At 44.5% G+C, this 18,897-nt stretch overlaps 1 protein-coding gene across 1 annotated transcript in view; it reads left to right on the top strand.

The window, feature by feature from the left end:
• adarb2 (adenosine deaminase RNA specific B2 (inactive)) overlaps positions 1-18,897 on the top strand; it is a 172,242-nt gene that overhangs the window by 98,430 nt on the left and 54,915 nt on the right. The window contains exons 3-4 of the mRNA XM_040126864.1: positions 11,234-11,320; positions 12,269-13,221. Coding sequence (XP_039982798.1) covers positions 11,234-11,320; positions 12,269-13,221 — 1,040 coding nt within the window. The remainder of the gene's footprint in view (positions 1-11,233; positions 11,321-12,268; positions 13,222-18,897) is intronic.

The raw sequence follows: 18,897 nt of genomic DNA, 5'->3' as shown, positions 1-18,897 counted from the left end.
GAAAGTGCTGCTTTTATGCCCAGTTCTATTTCGTTTTGGCAACATAAGTGTAGTCAGATTAACCAAACTACAAAAACAAGTGTTTTTGGCTTCTTTAACAGGCAACAAAACCTGGCTCCGTGGCTTTTCTAGATTTCTCAATTACGAAATTCTCTAAAGGACGAGCTTCACAAAGCTGGTGCTGTAGCTGTGACTGCGTGACAGCTAGCCATACAGCTCTTCAGAGGTACCGCGGAAGCTTTGCTAATAAATCTCGAAGCGCAGTATGAGGGCACACAAACCCATCGTCAACTGCAGGATTTAACACCCGAGTAGGTTGGGAGGAGACCTGAATCTTGCCTGCTTTGTGTTCAATGGCATTTTGGGAAATACACCGATTCACTTCCTTGGCCAGAGTTAGTTCGAGAAGATCGATAACGCTCTCACGTCTGTCTGTCCAATATGAAGCTGCAGCCGCTTATCTCGGCTTAGCATAAAGACCGGAAACGAGGAAACCGCTAGCCTGGCTCTGTCCAAGGCTAAGAAAATCCGCCTACCGCTGGAGTTCGTTCATTAACGATTCATATCTTGTTAGTTGAATTCATTAAAAAAATGAAGCGGTAAACAACAACAACAAGGTACATTTGGACAGAGACAGGCTAGTTGCTGTTGTGCTACACTAAACTCACCATCTGACTCTCGGCGTGTTTCCCTAAATGTCTCGCTATTGTTAGACGAAATGTTTTTGGTATTCCGCATGGTAATGTGTTGAGGTGTACCCGATGAGGTGAATATGAAACACCGTTGTGTGTCAAATCCTTGTAAATAATAGAATATTATGAATTATGTTATACTATAATAGTATAATATAAATATTGAGGTTCTCAATTACATTTTGTATTTTATTGTCTGTTGTAATTATTATTTTAGAAAGTTGAATGACATATTACTACAAACAAATCAAATGCGAAAGGCTGCAGATTATGAAGAAAACCACTGTGTGAATTTCAGAGAAGGTTAAATCAGTCTCACTCTCAAAAGGTGTCACACGTCTTTTCACATGATTAAATGAAAAGCGATACCTGCCAACCAGATTCCCTGGATGACAACGAGGAATTAGAGCACATAAACAGAGAGTGAGACATTTGCCTAAAGGCGTAAACATAATGAATAACACGTCTCAGCCTACATATCATGTGAATGATGTGTATTTACAGTCTAAACTGCATTCTACTGTGTTTTTGTGAGCTGAAAAACCAAGCGTTGACCACATAAATATGAAAAACCATAGATGACGAAACTCACATTAGATTAAACAGCACAACAGCAGCTCAAAAAAGACAACATTGACAATAATACACACAACATGCAGGGTCAGCGTCCAGAGTGACGACTCTCTGTCCTTGGCATTCATGGCCAGGGGAGCAAATGCAGAGCAGATGGCCTGGCTACCTCTCTGCCGCTGATCAGGCGCTAAATATCCTTCAGTCTGTCTCTAATACCTCCCCTACCTCTCGTTTACTCCCTCTCTCCCCTATTAAAGGATATTTCTAGTTATTTCACAGCATAACAACACAGTGTAACAACACCCACAACTTTGCGACAAACCGCAGCCAAAAAAGTGATGAAGTCGCATCCTTCCAGCGCAGAAACTCACACGTTTGTGTTGACAGGTAGGATGGAAAAAAACCACATCCCGTCAGTCATTATCAGCACTGTATGGGAATGTGAATGTGAACACGTTCCCCAGCTGACACTCTGCTTTTACACAACAGTCAAAAAGTATTGGGCCCAACTTTAGGGAAAACTACACTCCGACTAAATGTATTTGTTGAATAAAACATCTAACCACATTACAGACACATTTGAATATTCTGAAAATCCGCTGTGGGGGGGTCCCATAGCAGCATTAGTGTTATTTAGGGTTTTGTTGTTGGAGCTACAGTATGTAGTTAAAGCTCTACAGTGACGTAGGAGATTTAAATTTGAAAGCAAAGTACGGTCTACCTTTACAGTGCAGTTACAGTCCTGCACAGCTCAGTGGCTTGAAATTGGGTGCTTCTTAATTCCCTGAACATTCCCTTAACCCTTAACTTTCTCCTCACGCTTTCAGTGAGGAGGAAGGAAACACGGAATCAAGGGAAGAGGAATCAAGGAAAACACGGCTTTTCATGACAAGTCGACAACACTGGGTCAGCCGTCAGTCTGCGGGCGTTAATTCAGATCAACTCGGTTTTAATTACATAGCCCCAAATCATAACACAGATTATCTCAGGGCGCTTTCCAGAGTAAGGTCAAGACCTTACAATATTACAGAGAGACACCCAAACAGTTCCCAGCAGGCACTTGGCGACGGTGGAGAGGAAAAACTCCCTTTCAACAGGAAGAAACAGTTCTCCAACAGAGCTGGACTCAGGGCGGGCGGCCGTCTGCCTCGGCAAATTTGTACACAATGTGGCTTGATAGTCACAAAGTAATGAATGGACTACTTAGTGCATCAAAAGAGTAACTAATGATTGAGAAATCAGTAATTAACGATCAATTCACAGCTTTTTTCAGAGTCAGCAGGGATTTGGACCAAAAAACATTTCTACTTTTTTGCCTGGCGACGTTTTTTTTGCCCGACAACCCCCCCCCCACCGGCCCTGGATGTACTGGCTACATTCACATGGATGAGCGGGAGCGTTTTCTTTCGACCAGAAGCTGGTCTGAGCGAGGCCTTAACCAGGAACAAGTAATGAAGGTAGCGGCAGTATGTGGATTCACAGATACTTAGGAGCTGCTCATCAATTAATGATTCATTAATATGGTATTCCCCACTCTCTTCTCCAGTAACTCATCAATATTTACTACGTAGTCCTACAGAGTCCTAGAGTATAGAGTTATTCAGGAACCACACGTGAGTGATTCCTCAGTAATCAGGTCGTTCTTCGTTGGGTTCCTTAGTAATTACACAATGAAACTTGTTTGATGTTTCCTTCTCATGTATCTTCTGTGTTTTCTGTATAAAACTGTGTCTTGCGGTGATGGGGCGTCAGAGCAGTCCGATCAGCTGCTGCATCGAATCGCTAACGGATTTCCAGTCCAGCGGTGTCTCGGGTCGGTGAAAGACTTGCACAAAGGCTGAGCTCGCGTGTCCTTGATCAAACCTCCGCCGGGATCCCTGCTCGCTCCTCCAATCAGAAAAGAGCATTGTCCTTAATGAACGTCCTGTATCATGTCGGACCGGGTCACACCGGGACTGAGAGAGGTGAGGAATGATCAAATAAGGGAATTTTAGGATGTACCCACTGTCCTGCGAAGGTCCTGTCTATAAATTTAACTGCCCAGCTTGTTCAAAGCTTGTCCTGAAATGTTCATACGTGTTTTTAGTAGTGATGGGTGTGAAGTCTAAACAACCACAAGTAGAGATTTCAGCAGGTACCCGTTCTCTACCTGGATAATGGCACTTACAGCAGAAAGACAAAGCACGTTAGCCACGATGTACTGCAGCTTCAGTGCTCTGGAGTCCTAAGATGAAAATCACAAGATGGAATTACAGCATGCGTAAGCTTCAGATTTAGGTGTTCACAAGTAGACAAATAGTGCTGTGGAGAAACAATGCAGCCTCCCATTTAGTGACTTTCGATCCGAGGCTGGCAGGAAGACGCTGAGAGAAAGGCAGAGACAGGAGAGAGAGAGTTGAGCGGAGGAGAGAGAGCGAGAGTCAATGATTTCCCCCAGCGCCTGTTTCAATAGTGTCTTCTGTCGCTCATCTGACCCATTCGTTATGCTGAGCCATGGGGAAATCTGATTGGGCTCATTACTCTCTCCTCAGACCTGATTCAGGAAGCGAGGAGAGAGAGCGAGCGAGTGAGCCTCCTCTCCAGCTCATTGTGAATGGACACCATCACCGGTGTTGTCCCTATCAGGAGTGTACGGCCATCTGCCAAGGCTCTCCCTATTTAACCTGGCTCTCCCTCCTTCCCCGCCTTTGTGCAGTGGAAACAAATGAGCGCCGTCTCCTCTCGCCGCGTCCTGGTGCAGCGGGGGATGGACGTAGCGAGCAGAGCTCGTGCGTCCGGCCCACAGGTGAATGAGAAGGGATGGATGACAGATAACGTGAAGGGCATGTGAGGTAACGACGTCCGCGTCAGTGGTGATGGACTTTGCAACAGGTGAATGATGCCCAAATGTAACTCTGTAGTCATGTAAAGTCACTAGGAGGATATTAGTGGTGCACAGGAGGAGACAAATTTGGAAACACAAAGCTGGCCTCACTGCAGATAGCTTAACGTCTTACTAACACGCACAAAGAGAAAGTGTGGGGTCTGAGGGATGTGCATTTACTGAAAAACATGCCACACAGTTTCTGTCCAAAGGACATTACAGGTGGTCTAACGGTCTGGTGCTCGAATGGACGTCGTACGGAGGCGAGACTGCATCAGGAGAATGCAGTTTTACAGATGTACCAGACTACTTACGAAATGGCTAAAATGACTGTCATCAACACAAAACAATTAGATTTTCAAACGCCCAACACAAACAAGCTCAACTTCCTATCTTGATGTAAATCGAACATAAATGAACATGAATCCAACATAAATTTTCATATTCTGTTCATCTCTATCCAGAGGAACCGTCTATCCTCAACCAATGGAAACTTTAGAGTCCACCGCTGGTTCTTTCTTGTCAAAACCTCGTGCCGACATCACCCATAATGCAACTCGACCACCAAAACTTCGGTCGTAGATTGCGGTGTGTTACGCCAGTAGCGACTAGAGCACCCTGGAGCCCGTGGCCTGCAGCAGAGGTAAGAGGGTGGGGGAGCTACGGAAGTTTGTCGAGCTCCACGCGCCCAGATTTTTTCTTACTCTTCAAGCTTGTAGTCTCCGCTGACTCGGGTGACGTCGATTGAGGACATTTATCAGACTCCCTCTACAGCAGTGGTGTAGTTGTGTCTTGGCAGGTGGGTATACAGACCTAACCCCTCACCCCCCCCCAGTCTCCCTGGCCACCCTTAACCACATAACCTGTTTTATGTGAAGGTAATGTAACTATATACATTTATTTAAGTACTGTACTTAAGTATGAATAAAAGATCCTTGTACTCCACTTGTGTGTTTCTAATTTGGCCAACTTTATACCTCTGCTTCACTACAATTCAATTCAGACTGTACGTTTCACTCCACTATATTCATTTGGCAGCTTTAGTTACTATTTTCTTCACAGATGAACATGTTTACATTCAAATGAAATAAAGAGCTCCGAATTTGATGAACCGCTATAGATTACACTGCAGCTTATATAAATATCAAAAGTAGCTCAGAATCCTCCAGTTGCAACAGTAAAATGCTGCTCAAACATGAATGTATCAGTAATAATAAATTCATAATATGATATATAATAATATGACAGTCCCAGGGGGCACTTGTCTGCTTTCAATTTTGATACTTTTAAGTGCATTGTGGTAACATTCAATGCAAAACTTTTACTTGTACTGGAGTGTTTTTATGTTACAGTACTGCACCTCTCAGGATCGAAAAACGTGACTGACCAACACAAGTGGTGCCGCAGTATAGGGTTGTGATCTAGTGTTTCCTTCGTCTCATCGTCGCCCTCTGGAGATGTTGCTCCTTCCAGCTCCTAGCCGCCATCAGTGCAATCGTTGTCAGATGGTTTTTACCTGTTGGCTTCGTATCTGCAGTCGTCTGAGCTCTGGAGCTTGCGTGTGAGTCATTTGTTCCCTGAGCTTGTCCTTCAGGCAGTGCTTCTCCTCAGGCTTACCACAGATTTAACAGAGTACTTGTGTTGCCCGTGGGGAGACTCTGCCCTAAAGACTAAAGGCAGGGGACAAGTCTGTTTGCAGTGAACGCCACAGATTACACGAAAGACTCTAGCATGGCTGCGTATAGTCGGCAAGACGCACACTGAAAGGTATTCGTGGGTATTTCTACGTAGGTTTACGTTAAATCCCCCCGCGCAGAGATGGCTGTCATCTGTATGCTTGCGTGTGCGTCTGCTCTGGAGCCGCGAAAGGCTCGATACAACATTTTTCACGTATGCAGTAGCACACCTGTAAACAGACTTTGATGTATAAAACTGGTGGAATTCCCCTTTAAACTTTTGAGTCACACAGACTCGGGCCTGAACATCGGCTTAAGGTCTGGGATTTTATGTGCTCACAGCCGGTAATACTTCTCTCCAAAGTGTTTCAGGTTGTGTTGGTTTATTCTTTTCTCCGGCTGTTGTCTTTTTCATCTTTAAAAAAGCCAATGCATTTTCTTTTCCCAGTGTTGTAGTGGTGGAGGGCACGCTGAAGTTTAACTTTCATAAACACAGACGAGAACAAAAGCATAATCCAACCCCAGATATATCACAGTGAACTTTACCCGCAGTGTAATGGATCCTATACAATATTTTATACAGGAGTAACTGCAAGTTTCCAATGACTGTGATATAGTTTTTAAACTGTAACATCATCTTTATCCTAAACTAATATCAGTTCTCCTTAACCCCTGATTCCAGTAATGTATTTTAGATTTTAAGAAAGTTTATCTAGTGAAAGATTTCTGAAAGTTTCGGTTTTCTTGACAAGTCAACTATCTATTCCTTAGTCCAGTAAAGTTTCCTCCAGTTTACTCTGTTGTCCAAACAAATCAAAAGTGTGTATTAGACTTCTAAAGTTGCGTGTTTTTGAAATTCCACATGAGTTGGATTTTTTTTTTGACGTAAATCTGTTTTAGGGAATAAGTATGTTTTCCTTCATTTCTCTCATCTTTCAATTTGGACCATTGCACTACTTTAAATGTTTAGACTCTCTTTGGAATTTAATAACCAGAAGAATCTTCTCTTGGACGTTTTGTGCTAATAATACAACAAACCAGTAGTATTACTGTCCTACGGTGTCAGACTGTGTGAGCTCTCTGCTGCTTATTTTCTTTTAAAAGGCTGAAAATATGTTGTGTCTCTGTGGGAAAATCAATCACACTACATACTGTAAACCACCGACAAAAACTGCCTCTGATGTTATACACAGCTCTCTCATAAATCAGAGCAAAGTGTGCCTTTGCCATCGCTTCATAAACCTGTCAGGAAACGATCAGAGGTGGCATTTGGAAAATGACCTCTAAACTGCGGCGCTTACCAACGCACAGTTGATTCAGCGTCGGCGTTATTGAAAACATGATGATGTTTTCTGCTCAATAGCTACTTCCTGAGATATTTGAAATGCCCTGTGGTCCATTGAAATTTGAGAAGAATTGTTTTGGAGGGTTGCTTTGATATTATAAAGACCCGGAGAGCTCTTTAGAGAAAAGCTCTATTCTGACTGTGAACTTAGTCATTGAATAAAAGTCTCCGGAATAGGGAACGGCAGCATATGCTCCGGCTTTTACACAGCTCAGATGAGTCCCACACATCAGCAAGCACTTAGGATAGTGCAGAGAATTTGTTTCCTCTTTATATCGCTGATGTTTTAGGGACGGCAGTCAGTCGGTCAGTCAGTCAAGTCTTTGGCGCCACTAGTCTTTGACATTCGCGGTTCCCAGAGGAATGACTCTGCCCCCACTGCCAGTGAAATATCTCAAGATCCACAAGATGGATTGGCACAGCATTTTGGGCAGACATCAGTGGTTCCCCAGACCTTCTCCTCTCTTTTAGCGCCACACTTGCGGTTTGTAAATGAAATGTCTCAACTATTGGATGGAATACCGTGTCATTTGGTACATTTAATGGCCGCATACCTACCAAAACTAACGGCACTATCACCAGCCTCAGCTGTACGCTGTGTTAAGTGCTAGTTAGCAAATCTTGACGTGCTCACATGCTAAACTAAAATTGTGAACATAATAAACATTACACAGAACCTGCTTAAACTCAGCGTTTAGCATGTTAGCATGCTATCATTAGCATTTAACTCATAGCAGCGCTGTACCCAAGTGCAGCCTCAGAGAGCTGCTAGCATGGCTGTAGACTCTCAGGTGGCATTTACACCTGGTATCAACATGTCACCTGACTCTGGATAGGTTATCTGCCCAATGACATCCGATCCACAGGTCTTGACATTTACTCCTTGTCTTAACAATTGGTCCCAGGGCTGGCTTAAGATAGCAGGATCAGGTGCAGTCAGGTGACCTTTCAACTTGCTGAGCAGATTTTTTTTTTTTCTTCATGCCGCGTTCACGCTGTGCGGATTGCATTCACACCTGGCTGTCACCCAATCGGCATGCGCTCTGCGTGCATCTGTACCTCACGTTAACTCGTGTTGTTCCTTATCCAGACACAGGTCACATGATAATGCCAGATGTAAATTGAGCCTTATTCTTATTAACCTCCCGGAAGTCTTTCGACGGTAGAGGCTAGGACTTTGCACATCAGCATAGATTAGAAAAGAAAGAGGAACTTAGCAGTTTTGCTGTAGCATTAGGACCAGCTCAACGCGCTTATAACGAATTTTCAAAACACCTGAGGGTTGTTAACCGTAACCAAAACGATCAACCACCTCTGCTCCTTTTTGGCAGCCAAATGTAAAAATGGTAATAACCTGAATGTCTACAATATATTCATCAAAACAACAGTGAAGGAGATCAATTAAATATCAACAAGCCATCTTCTGCTATTGTCTTGCAACCTGTAGATTTGAGCGTTTACAGCTTCAGCTTGTTTCCTCAGGAGACCAATTTTGTTTATGCTGTAGCAGCTTCTGGTTTTAAAGCCTATGACATATTGTACGTACTGTGGGCATCTGTTTACACCAAGCCCTGGTATCTCATTGCCCAGTGGGCCTTTTGACTTGGCAGAAGCTGATGAGTGGGTGGTTTAGACCCATCGGCAGAACAGGATTATCAAATATACATTACAGGCATCTCAGGCCCCAGTGTGAAAGCTTAGGCTCCCGTGTGTTAATTGCAGACCTCACTGTTCTCTGTAATTTCATGCTTGATGTGAACATTTGTCTTTCACGCTACAAAAGAACTGGATACATTTTGTGTACAAATGCAAGAAAGAGCCACAATATGCTTTACCAGGCAACGGACCCTAAAACACTCCCTAATTTTTTCCACTTTTGTAAACACACCAGAAAGCCATGTTTTTTTTACTGTAAATAAGGCTTTAGGGGCTTTGAAAACAATATAGACTGATTTGAAAATGGCCTGGATAATGACCCTGTTGGCTGTGGGAGACATTTAGGCCAAATTGCTGCTTGTGCTTGTGTGGCTTTATTCTATAATTAGGTCAGCATGCAAGTGCTTGTATTGTGATAATGGCCCGCGAGGACCAGCACAGCTTCAGCCCCGGTGTTCAGAGTGTATCCATGTGTGTCCGAGTGACTCATTGAGCCCCTCTGGTGTCGGTGGGCTGCGAAGAGTGAGAGCGCACCGGGGGCCGAGCTCATTCACAACCTTGCGCTGTTATCAAAACGTGTTTATGGCACTGTAATGTGCCGTCCCTTTTATGCCGCATTTAGCCCTGTGAAGTTGTTGCTGCCGCGGGACTGAAGGCGGCTGCAGGACTATGGTGGAGGGAGGCAAGGAGGTTGGGGGGAGCCTCAAACTCTAACCTTCCATAAACTCATTCTACATCTATTTCTTCCCTATGCTTTTTCTTACTCTGTCACCTCCCCCTACTTCTGTCCACCCCCGTTTCCTCCCCCTTTTTACTCTCCCTTACCTTTCTCTTTTATTGATCACGGGCTGATGTTGGGAAGAGAGAGGGGGTTTAATTAAGGAGCCAGACTGGTCTGTCAATTCTGCTCAGCGCTGCATGGAGAGCAGCAGACCAAGCGATGGCCCTAATAGGGCTTCATACTGTAAACAACACGCACACCTGGACGGCAGCAGGCCCCAGGGAGAAACGGGAGAGAGCTGCTGTCGACGAGTTAGCACCGATAAGGAGAGGAAGTTTATCACCAAAGATGTGGTGGGTGTGTATGGAAGATTTAAGGGCCTAAATAAAGAGGAACCAGACCAAGAAATAAAGTGAAATCCAATAAAAATGGTCTTTTCATGTATGTTTTTACTGTGTTTAAATTAAATGGGAAAAAAAAACGTCAAATTTCGGCTTTTTTGCATGTAATTGAAAGAATTGTTTTTTAATGTGACATGAATTTTCCATGTCACATTAAAATCAAATCACAACACGGACAACAAAGTGAGGAGGTCCACTTTAAACGGAATACTCAATCCAAAGCACTGTCATTAGTTTTCATGAGGAGGTGCAAAGGAGTTTTTTCTCTTTTTGAGATGGAGACTCATGGGCGTGGGCAGTGCAATCACAATGCCTGTATATCTGAAATACAATACAGAAGTTAACCCAAATAAAATACAGAACCAAGACGAAACTATGTGAAATTAATATTCTGTTCACCATAATCGTATTCATGGCTGCCAATTTACTGAGAGATTTTTTTTAGATGACCACATTTTGTCACAGCCAGCCAACCTATACGTTATAGTAGTTGCTAGACAAATGCTCCTCTCGCCGCCTCAGGGTCTTTCTGCAGGTCTCCGTCCAGTATCTTCATCTGTTATAACACCTGACAGTGTAGCATCACCTGCTGTAGTCCATGATATTCTATCATCTAATATCGCCTTGCACATTAGTCATGGACCACTCTTCCTTAGAAAGATCGCTAACAGAAGGACTCGATGCTCTGTGTTGCGAAATTCCTCTTTTTAACTCTTTTGGGACGTTTTTGTGAAGGAAACTTGTCAAACAAAGTGGAAGAAGCAGGCTTATGTGGCAATTTCAGGGGTGTTGATATGCCGATGATGAAATCTCACAGGGGGGCACCTCCACGTGAAGAGGTGGCATTCATCAGGCCGAAAGGAGCGATTTTTGACAAGCTTGCAGCTGAGAGAGTTTGGTGAAACCGACTGGGAACAGTCGTACGAACAAACCTAGCAGAAAAAAGGGAACGAGTATAGGAATACGAAAATGCTCTTGTGTGAGACCCGAGGTGTGTTGTACTTTCGTTTCTTTGTTTGATATTTTTCTGTCTGAATATTTTGGTATTTTAAATCTTCCTCGTGTGTGTGTGTGTGTGTGTGTGTGTGTGTGTGTGTGTGTGTGTGTGTGTGTGTGTGTGTGTGGGGGGGGGTCCATGCATGGGTGACAGAGAGACAGCCTTGTGTGCATTCTCTTGCTCGCTACTGCTCCGTCTCTGTCTCCGTGTTTGGCCGCCGCTGATCTGCAGCTTTAATCGATGAAACTATCAAAACATCTCCGCCGCTGCCCTCTTGTTGACTCTGCATGTCTCTTGTCTCTCCTCCAGAGAAAGTCAGTATGCTGTCAGCATTGATCGCTCCCTTCAAGTACATAAGCCCTGGGACCAGCGGCACAGAGGACGAGGACAGTTTAAGTAAGCTGCTGCCTCTTTTCTCTCTCTCTGTCAGCATGCTGCGCTAACTCCCTCGGTGGCAGTGGCCTAATATGGAAATGATCTCTCTGTCACCCACATAATTAATTATTTGGGAAATGGGCTATTTGATTACGCACGGGTGTCAGCTCATGTGTTAAAATCTGTATTATCTTATAAAAGTGAGCTATTAAATATTAAATTTGAGTGTTTGTGATAAATCAGTCATTAGAGAGGTACATGCACGCCTGCACACACAGCATCTAGAGCTACTGTCGGCTTCAGCCCAACACTGAATGCCGGCACTTGATCCCAGCCTCCCTTTTCACCGTTAAGATTCTTGTGGCAAAATCTGAACACCCCATGTTTGTTCATTTCTCATCAGAAATGCAACACGCCACCACTTCCCCGTAACTAGGTTTGAAGAGCGTATCACAGCTGTTCAGACTTTGCTCTTGTGGAGGATAGAAGTGTGAAATAAAGCGGGCCACAGACATTCCTCTCATCCTCTCTTGGAATGTCTGCCACTCCGTGCAATCCCCACCCCCATCACAAACAGGATTGATGTTTTGCGTTGGCCACAGGGACCAGTGTTTCCCACTTACGAAACAGATTCAGAACCAATTTGGAGGCAGATTACAGAATGATTTGGCAGATAACATCGCCATTTTTAGGGGATTTGTATTTGGATTTTAAAACACTTCAACATTACAGAGCCCTGTGGTATGAAGTGGGCTCGGCTCAGGGAAATGATTGTAGATTTGTTCATTACCATTTCATTGTGTATCAAGTGGCTCAATCTGCCTCGAGAGATTTTGCTTGATTCATTTTGCTCAGCCAGGATATGTGTGAGTGTCTCATAGTGATGAATGCTTTTTTTCTTCACCGTGTTTTGAGTATTTTTATTATCACATTGAATTACACGGTATTGTTTTGCTGTATTCACTGCAGGTACCAGCAGTGCTGAGGTAAAGGAAAACCGTAACATTGGTAACTTAGAGGATCGCGCCATAGGATCTGCAGAGTGCCAGTCGCTTTTTTACTCCGACTCGACAAGAGGCGACAGCTCTGGTCTGAAGAGGAAGCGGCCGCTGGAGGAAGATAACAACGGGCACCTGTGCCAACTCCGCCTGATCTATAAGAAACTGTCCTGGTCTGAGGCTCCAAAGAATGCTCTGGTGCAGCTGAATGAGCTCCGGCCGGGCCTGCAGTACCGCATGGTGTCTCAGACAGGCCCGGTGCACGCTCCTGTCTTCTCCATCGCTGTGGAGGTGAACGGGCTGACCTTCGAGGGCACAGGCCCCACGAAGAAGAAAGCCAAGATGAGGGCTGCCGAGCTAGCCCTCAAGTCCTTCATCCAGTTCCCCAACGCTCCTCAGGCCCACCTAGCCATGGGAAACATCTCTAACCCTTCGGCCGACTTCACCTCGGACCAGGCGGACTTCCCTGACACGCTCTTTAAGGAGTTTGAGTCTTCGTCGTGCTCCGATGGCCTCTCGCTCTGCAACCCGGCAGCTGAGAGCAAGCTCCTATCGAGCGAGCTGCTGAGACACGGACGGTTGCTTCGCCACACCTTGGACCTGATGGTGCAGGCTCAGCAGAGGCTGGGTGGGATCGTTCCAGAACCCGAGGTCCCCAAGAGCCCCGTGGCGTTGCTAAATGAGCTCCGGCCAGGCCTGCGCTATGCCTGCCTTTCGGAGCGAGCTGAAGGCCGACGGCTGCGTAGCTTTGTGATGGCAGTGCGCGTGGACGGACAGATATTCGAGGGCTGCGGTCGCAGCAAGAAGCTGGCCAAGACCCAGGCGGCCCAGTGTGCTCTTCGGGCCCTGTTCAACATCAGGACAGCCCCTGAGGGGAAGACGGGCCTCAAAGCCAGCAGGAAGAGTTGTCCTCATTTACCCCAGGTGAGTGCAGATACATCCCCAGCGCCGGTCTTCTGTTAAGCTTCTTTGGCAGCCACTCCACTTCCTACAGGGGCCTGTAATGACCAAAACAGCAGGCGTGCAGCAAAAAGCCTTCCAACAAGTAATTAAAGAGGAAAGGAGATAGGAGCTAAATGGAGTGGGGGTGGAAGAACAGTGGCAGCGCTGATAGAGAGGTGTGAAAGCAAGCTAACATTTACCCTGTCAAAAAATAGTGCATATAGTGAAAATGCCAGTGACCCATTTGTGCGTGGGTGCAGTCGTGTGGGTTCTGCAAAGTCGGGGTCTTGAGTAAACAATATCTGGTTGTTGGTTTATTTCATTGAAAAGCAGGAAAGTGAAGCTAATTATTGTCCTTGTGCCTCTAACATAAGAGAAGACTGCATCATAACCCAAATGAGTTTTTTTTCGCAGTGTTTGTAGAGCTGTAATTGGGAGAGTCTTGTAATTTTGCAAAATCTCCTGTTTCCTCATGTGTGGCATCACAGTGTCTACAAACATTAATTCAATCTGTTGCCCAAAGGAGATAGAAATGCAAAGAGCATACTGACAAACAAATCCCAATCCCATGCTCATTTACCCAAATATGTAAATAGCAATCAGAGCGAGGAAACTAGTTTTTGAGAAACTTGAGGAAATTGGAGAGCCTAAAGACACGGTGGCTGGATTGGCTGGCACTTGTTGACAGCCATTTAAAACTTCATTTCAGCTGCAGAATTTCATCTAATGTAAAACTGCCCTGAGTAGATAGTCACACTGATTTTAGTTGTTTACGATTGTTTGTGTGGAGAAAAACCGTATATTCCAGCTGTCCAGCTCACTGACACGCCGGCAACTGAAAAAGAAACTTAACATTTTCCCTCTTCTGTCCTAATACAACGCAAAGTAACGTGTAAAGCTCCGCGCTCTTGAAGTCTTCAATCTTAGAATTAAGCCGTTCGCATCCTTTCCCCAAAGTCTTTCCCCGAAGCCTCCTGTCGCCATCTTGTGCTTCTCTGCGACCTGTAGGGTGTGTGTCGTATTAAAATTCTTTTCCAGCCCTGAAAAATAAACTGGCGAGAGCGTCCTTCCCCAGAGCGCGACATCATCAACCCAACAAACCTGCACATGTTTGCCTGGGAGAAACTTTTTTTTTTTTCTCCCTGCTGCCACGGTGTCTAAAAGGATTTTAAGAGGATTTGCTGCACCCGTTTAGTTCCAGAAAGCACTCGCTTGTGGAATTTCTTGAAAGTCAGCCGTGCTGTCTGCTCGAGAGCCGTTTTATTTTCATTGGTAAAGGACAAAAGTGCATATAGGATGTGTACACACGCATGTTCAAATAAACATGTGACCAGGCATGTGTCTGTGGGTGTGATGTGATACGTGTCTGAACTGCTGCGGTACGTCGGCGCAAAAAGCCTCCAGCTCCCGTAGACTTTCTCTATGTTCAGTCTTCGTGCCGAGCGTTGATTGCATGGGCACTGGCTGTTGACACTGCAGATGTGATGCGTAATGTGGGGGTGGTTTCCAGCTGTGGTCTGGGGGTAATGAAAAAGTTATGGTGCAATGCCAACTTACGTGTATGCCAGCTCGGTCTGCTCTCTTTCAACTGGCTCTACCTGTAGCGGGGTAAAGCTGCTTGAGAAGACGTTAATGATCCTATCCAGTATTTAGCATTAACCTTTTTAACGGTTTATTTATTTTGATTCGTGTGCATTAATGATGCTACGATTTGAAAAACAGAAAAGGGAAAATGGGAAGGGTTCTATGTCCAAAGCTATTCTCTAACTTGGTTCTGCAACTGCGAAGCCAGTATCGGTGTAACTGTTTGTTAGCAAGAATTATCGTTATCATTAGTAACTCAAAGTTGCTGTGACAACCGCGGAGTTGACAGAAAATAAGACCAGAATTTTAATAGGCGGGAATCCGAGATGAACCCGCGTTTCCGGCGAGCTGGCTGCTGAACGTTGTAGTGATCTAATGCGAACTCTGCCACGACTGTTGACTCAGTCTGTGAGGATAAGAACCAACCAGATTGGTTCTTTAAAGAAGAAGCGGTGTCTACGTGCGACCGCAGTTGCGAAAGATTCCTTCAGACTGATTCTCCCAGCGGATGCTGAAGTGATAAAACTATTCAGCAGTTCACAAGAAAAAGAGAAACATCTGTTTACATTTTTTCTTATTTCTTAGCCTCTTATTTTAACCGATCGAGCTCCATGCCTGTCGAATGCCACTGGTCATCAGAAAACGAACTCAAATATCACAGCTGTTTTTGTAGATGTACCCATGTGCATACCCTCTTATTCACACAAAAGAAATCCTCCGGGCCATGGAGGCTGTTTTAATGGTTTTTCATGAATTTGAATGATTCCCTTTCATACACGACCTCTTGATTGATTGGTTTACTTTGATAAAGACCTACAAGTTGAACCAGCAGCTGATGTCTAACACAAGGTCAGAGGTAAAGCACAGGGTTAGGACAACACTTCTACTTCACTCTTGTAAAATGAATTCAGGGATGCAGAGCAGAAGAAATGGCTTCGGCACTTAAGTACAGTGATGGGGACATGGCTGGATTAATCTCCCGGGGGGCCTGGGGGCGAAAATATCTTCCTGGGTCCCTACTGACCCCCATTATACATGACAGTTTCATTTTTACCTTTGGCACCCAGAAACCAACCGGTACTCTTGGGCTGAAGAGGCAACAATTTTGATAACTGATTAATCGTTTAAAGTTGAAGTCCTCTGGTACCAGCTTCTAAAGCGTGGAAATTTTCTGGTTTCCCAGTTTTCTATGACAGAAAACTCAACATCTTTGGGTTGTTTGACTGTGGCTCGGAGAAAACAAAGCAATTTGAACTGATGCTAACTTGGGCTTCGGGGAATAATGATGTGCACATTTCACTACTTCTTGGCATTTTATTGACCAAACCAATCAACTGATTATCAAAGAAAATAATTCTCAGATGTATTAATAATGAAAATAATCCTGTGATGGGATTATACGACCTTATCAGAGGTTTTCTGTCTGTTAATTACTTGACACACAGAAGAGAAATGAAGCAATTTGATAAAATACAACAACGGAGCTCAACTGACATTGACAAAACAAATATATCGGCGTCTTAGTGCACATCCTACCTAGAATAGACTCCTTCCTGCAGTAATACAGCCTATACCTTCCTCCATCCCTCCTTTGCGTATGTCTATGGGAATTGACTTTAACAATCTCCCTAGAAATGAGGCACTGGTCCACAGTCTGCTTGACATTAAAGAGCTATTTATCTCGCAGCCAGGACTTTAATTTTTTATTCCTTCGTTTAACCTTTATTCATCCAGGGAAATCAAGCGGGACCGCATTCGGCAGAGATATCTTGCCTTACGTTGACTGATTTCCACTGAATTCATTCCTGAGAGATGCTCAGTACAACCACCGTCATCCACATTTAGCGGCTCTCTCGGTGCAGGCAAGGGAGATACTGTATCCCTAGCTGTTCGGGTGTAGTCATCTTCTGGCCACAAAGCCAGTTCTCTGAGGGACTGTATGATGTTATGGGTTGTTTTCTAAAGAGGTAAGGTCCTCACCAGCATTATTAATATTTGCTTTAACAAAATAAGTAAACGACTGTCAGAGCCATCGTATGAGTGAACCTGACAGCGCCATGCTAAAGGGCTTGTGCACTGCAACATTTTCACCCAACCTCCAACCCTGCCTCCTAGTAATTACGTCCATAGAATATAATACTAAACTGTTTACCAAGTTATTTTGTGGAAACAAACATGACTACTGTTCCTAGGCAACACTTTTTCCACAAATGAAGCGCTACACTTATGTACGAAAGTAAGTATGAAAGTAACCCGGAGTTGGTCGTGGTGGATGGTGGGCGTACAGGACCTTGACACAAAGACCGCGGTTCGCATCCGGAGTCCTGTCTAGGGTTAGTTTTAGGCAACAGAGGGACTTTGGTTAAAGTTAGGGAAGGATCGCGGTTTTGGTTAAATGTCAGTTAACACATCATGTTTCATGCACTGGGAAGCTTAAGTGCTGCCAGTGTATAAAACTAAAACCCTAAAAAAGGTTGATAATGCTTCGGTTGCTCTGTTGCACTGTAAGATCTGTTATTTTTGTGGGAAGCAAATTAAATGCATTGTTAGTTGATATTTTACTAAAATGTTCAGTATCTGTAGAAAAGTCCATTTACAAAATATTGAAGATATGAAATATTTAGTCCCTGACTTCCTGGTTACACTTGGCTCTAAACGCGGCTTCTAGTCTGTATTGTTTTGCCCTATTAAAGCCCGCACAATGATGTGAGAAAGTGCCGGAGTAACCCTGGCACCCGTTTTACCACGTGGAAGGATTACCCCACTGTTCAGGCCTCCACCGGCCACTTTATCTTCCCTTTGCCGTCAGAATGCACTGCGGCGCTGCCGGCTCAACTGAGCCTGAGACGTGTGAGCAGCAGTGGGAAGGTAGAGAGTCAGCAGGTCCCCGAGGAAGGACAGTACAGAGGTCGGTGGTCAGGACGCTGCACTCTGCCACCTCGGATTAAGGTCCATTTGAATAGGGAAATGCGCTCGGTGGCCGAGCTGAGTGAAAATTAGCGTAGATGGAGGAAAACAGCGTGAAAACTTCAGCGTGTTTGTCTTTTGGTCACATAAAGGTGCAACAGAATATTTACAATTTTCATCACGTCATCTGTGATTAAATACAACTGCATTTGTTTGTTTTTTTTGTGGCTCGATATGATTTGATTCAGTTATCTCTAAATGTGAAGCATCACAGATAGAGAAGGATACAGACTGGTCAAGCGGAGTAATTTCCCTGCCTCCGCCACGGCAAATTGAATATGATTTCAGACACGTGAAGGTGACCGCTGTCAGCCGCCGAGCCCCTCACAGATTGTTTTCTTTGTCTAATCTCTCCCACTTCTAATCTGTCTGAATATAAACAGCTGTGACAGGCTGATCATTAATTAATATTGCCACAACAAATTAGCGACAGCCATCGCCCGGCCAAGCACCCTGTCTAAGATAGAAGCCCGCCAGGTCGGGCAGAGAGAGAGAGAAGGTGTGAGCGACGCACTCGAGAGGAGTTGATTAACAGCTTCGGAGACCTTGCAGATAATGTAACAGCCACAGCATGTGGACAGTGATGGCGCCAGACACACACAGAGTGGCAGCTACTGCAGCTACTAGACTCTACTCGCAGGATCGACCGTGATTATCACCGTACTGTTGGCGGCGCCGTGCAGATTGCCTGATAAAACATCTGCATGTATCACTTTCTACTAAAATAACTCTTGAGGCTGTCGAGTGTTTATTCAGGCAGGTTAAAATATGTGTAGAAAAAATCTTTTAAAGAGAATTGGCTTGTTAACAGCCTGTCTGATGGTTTGACTGCAGATTCTTCTTGCCGCATAAATTAATCAGTAAGTTTATCAACAGAATTATCATCAACAGCTTCATGATCTTAGTAATTTTTCCAGAAAAAATGTGAAACAATTCAAGCTTTCTGTCATGTGAGGATTTGTTTCTGTTACTATTATAAAGAGAGTCCGGTCTAGACCTGGTGCCCTGAGATAACTTCTGTTATTTGTGATGGCGCTATATAAATAAAATGGACTTGTCTCGACTTGGTTTCTAAAGGAAACAACACCGGAATGAATAAGCAGACAA

This window comes from Xiphias gladius, chromosome 5, assembly GCF_016859285.1.
Source record: "Xiphias gladius isolate SHS-SW01 ecotype Sanya breed wild chromosome 5, ASM1685928v1, whole genome shotgun sequence".
NCBI classification, from domain to species: domain Eukaryota; kingdom Metazoa; phylum Chordata; class Actinopteri; order Istiophoriformes; family Xiphiidae; genus Xiphias; species Xiphias gladius.
Note: the sequence above shows the minus strand (reverse complement) of the source record. Positions and strands in the feature narration are given on the sequence as shown.